This window comes from Trichinella spiralis (assembly GCF_000181795.1).
Source record: "Trichinella spiralis strain ISS 195 chromosome Unknown Scfld5531, whole genome shotgun sequence".
NCBI classification, from domain to species: domain Eukaryota; kingdom Metazoa; phylum Nematoda; class Enoplea; order Trichinellida; family Trichinellidae; genus Trichinella; species Trichinella spiralis.
In genome coordinates this window covers 1-1,099 of record NW_003532470.1, presented here as the reverse complement: position 1 = coordinate 1,099, position 1,099 = coordinate 1, and the positions used below count along the sequence as shown (strand labels likewise).

Here is a 1,099-nt window from a genome sequence, read left to right as displayed (position 1 = left end):
GAGTCATGTAATCACACTGCTGAAACGTCAAATGAAAAGAAATTTTAAATGAGATTTTATACTGAACCAGGGGAACTAGCATTAGCGTTTTCAGTAACCAGATTTAAATGATGCGCGATAGCCAATAGTATTAGCGAAAATGTTTCAATTGCACTTGACCTAATTCTTGATTTCCAAAGTATTTAAACGGAATTATAGGGGAAACGTTCATTGTTGAAAGTTTTTAGTTTGCCTGGTGTTTGTCAATTGAAGATGTCTGGTCGCGTGAAAGGTGGAAAAGTTAAAGGAAAAGCAAAGACTCGATCTAGTCGAGCTGGACTCCAGTTCCCTGTTGGTCGCATTCATCGTCTTTTGAAAAAGGGAAATTACGCTGAGCGTATTGGTGCTGGAGGTCCTGTCTATCTTGCTGCTGTCATGGAATACTTGACCGCTGAAGTACTCGAATTGGCTGGAAACGCCGCCCGTGATAACAAGAAGACTCGAATCACTCCACGGTATATACAGTTGGCAATACGAAATGATGAAGAGTTGAGCGAGTTCCTCCGGGGTGTAACTATTGCTCAAGGTGGTGTTCTTCCGAACATCAATGCAAATCTTTTTCCAAGGAAAGCTGAAGATCTGTCAAAAGAGACTAAATCATCACCTTAGATTGTACTTTTTTTTCCAAACCCAACGGTCCTTTTTAGGGCCAAAATTTTTTGTATCATGTACTTTTATAGTGCCATTTTTTTAAAGTATCTTGTTACAGAGTTTATTTTAAATTATTTTTCATTTTATATTTATCACATGACGTTGTTCATTTCGTTAAAATGAGAATAGAATTTATTTTGTAAACGTAGCAGGATGACGTGCAGCACATGGTGATTGAATCAGTAATGTTAAAAGTTAAAAATTGTATAAAACGTTGGAAAACAGGAAGTGAAAAAAGTGAAAATATTTTACTGTAATTTAACTGCCGAAAGTACAATTTACTAATCAGCCATCTTCAATCACTTGCGATTACATCAGAATTTAAAAAAAGTGCTAAAATTAGCATATTACCATCTCTCATTAATTTTTATACTATTATTTATATTTTATTTTTTAACTTTTATAAACC

The 1,099-nt window shown here is 34.8% G+C and overlaps 1 protein-coding gene across 1 annotated transcript; it reads left to right on the top strand.

The window, feature by feature from the left end:
• The first annotated feature begins 252 nt into the window (after positions 1–252).
• Positions 253–648, top strand: Tsp_15877 (histone H2A). Its single transcript, XM_003366720.1, has one exon. It carries the CDS (start codon positions 253–255, stop codon positions 646–648), a length of 396 nt encoding a protein of 131 aa, XP_003366768.1.
• The last annotated feature ends 451 nt before the right edge of the window (positions 649–1,099 follow it).

Excerpts from the sequence above, each read along its gene's own strand:
- Tsp_15877 (XM_003366720.1), top strand. The coding sequence starts at position 253 with ATGTCTGGTCGCGTGAAAGGTGGAAAAGTTAAAGGAAAAGCAAAGACT.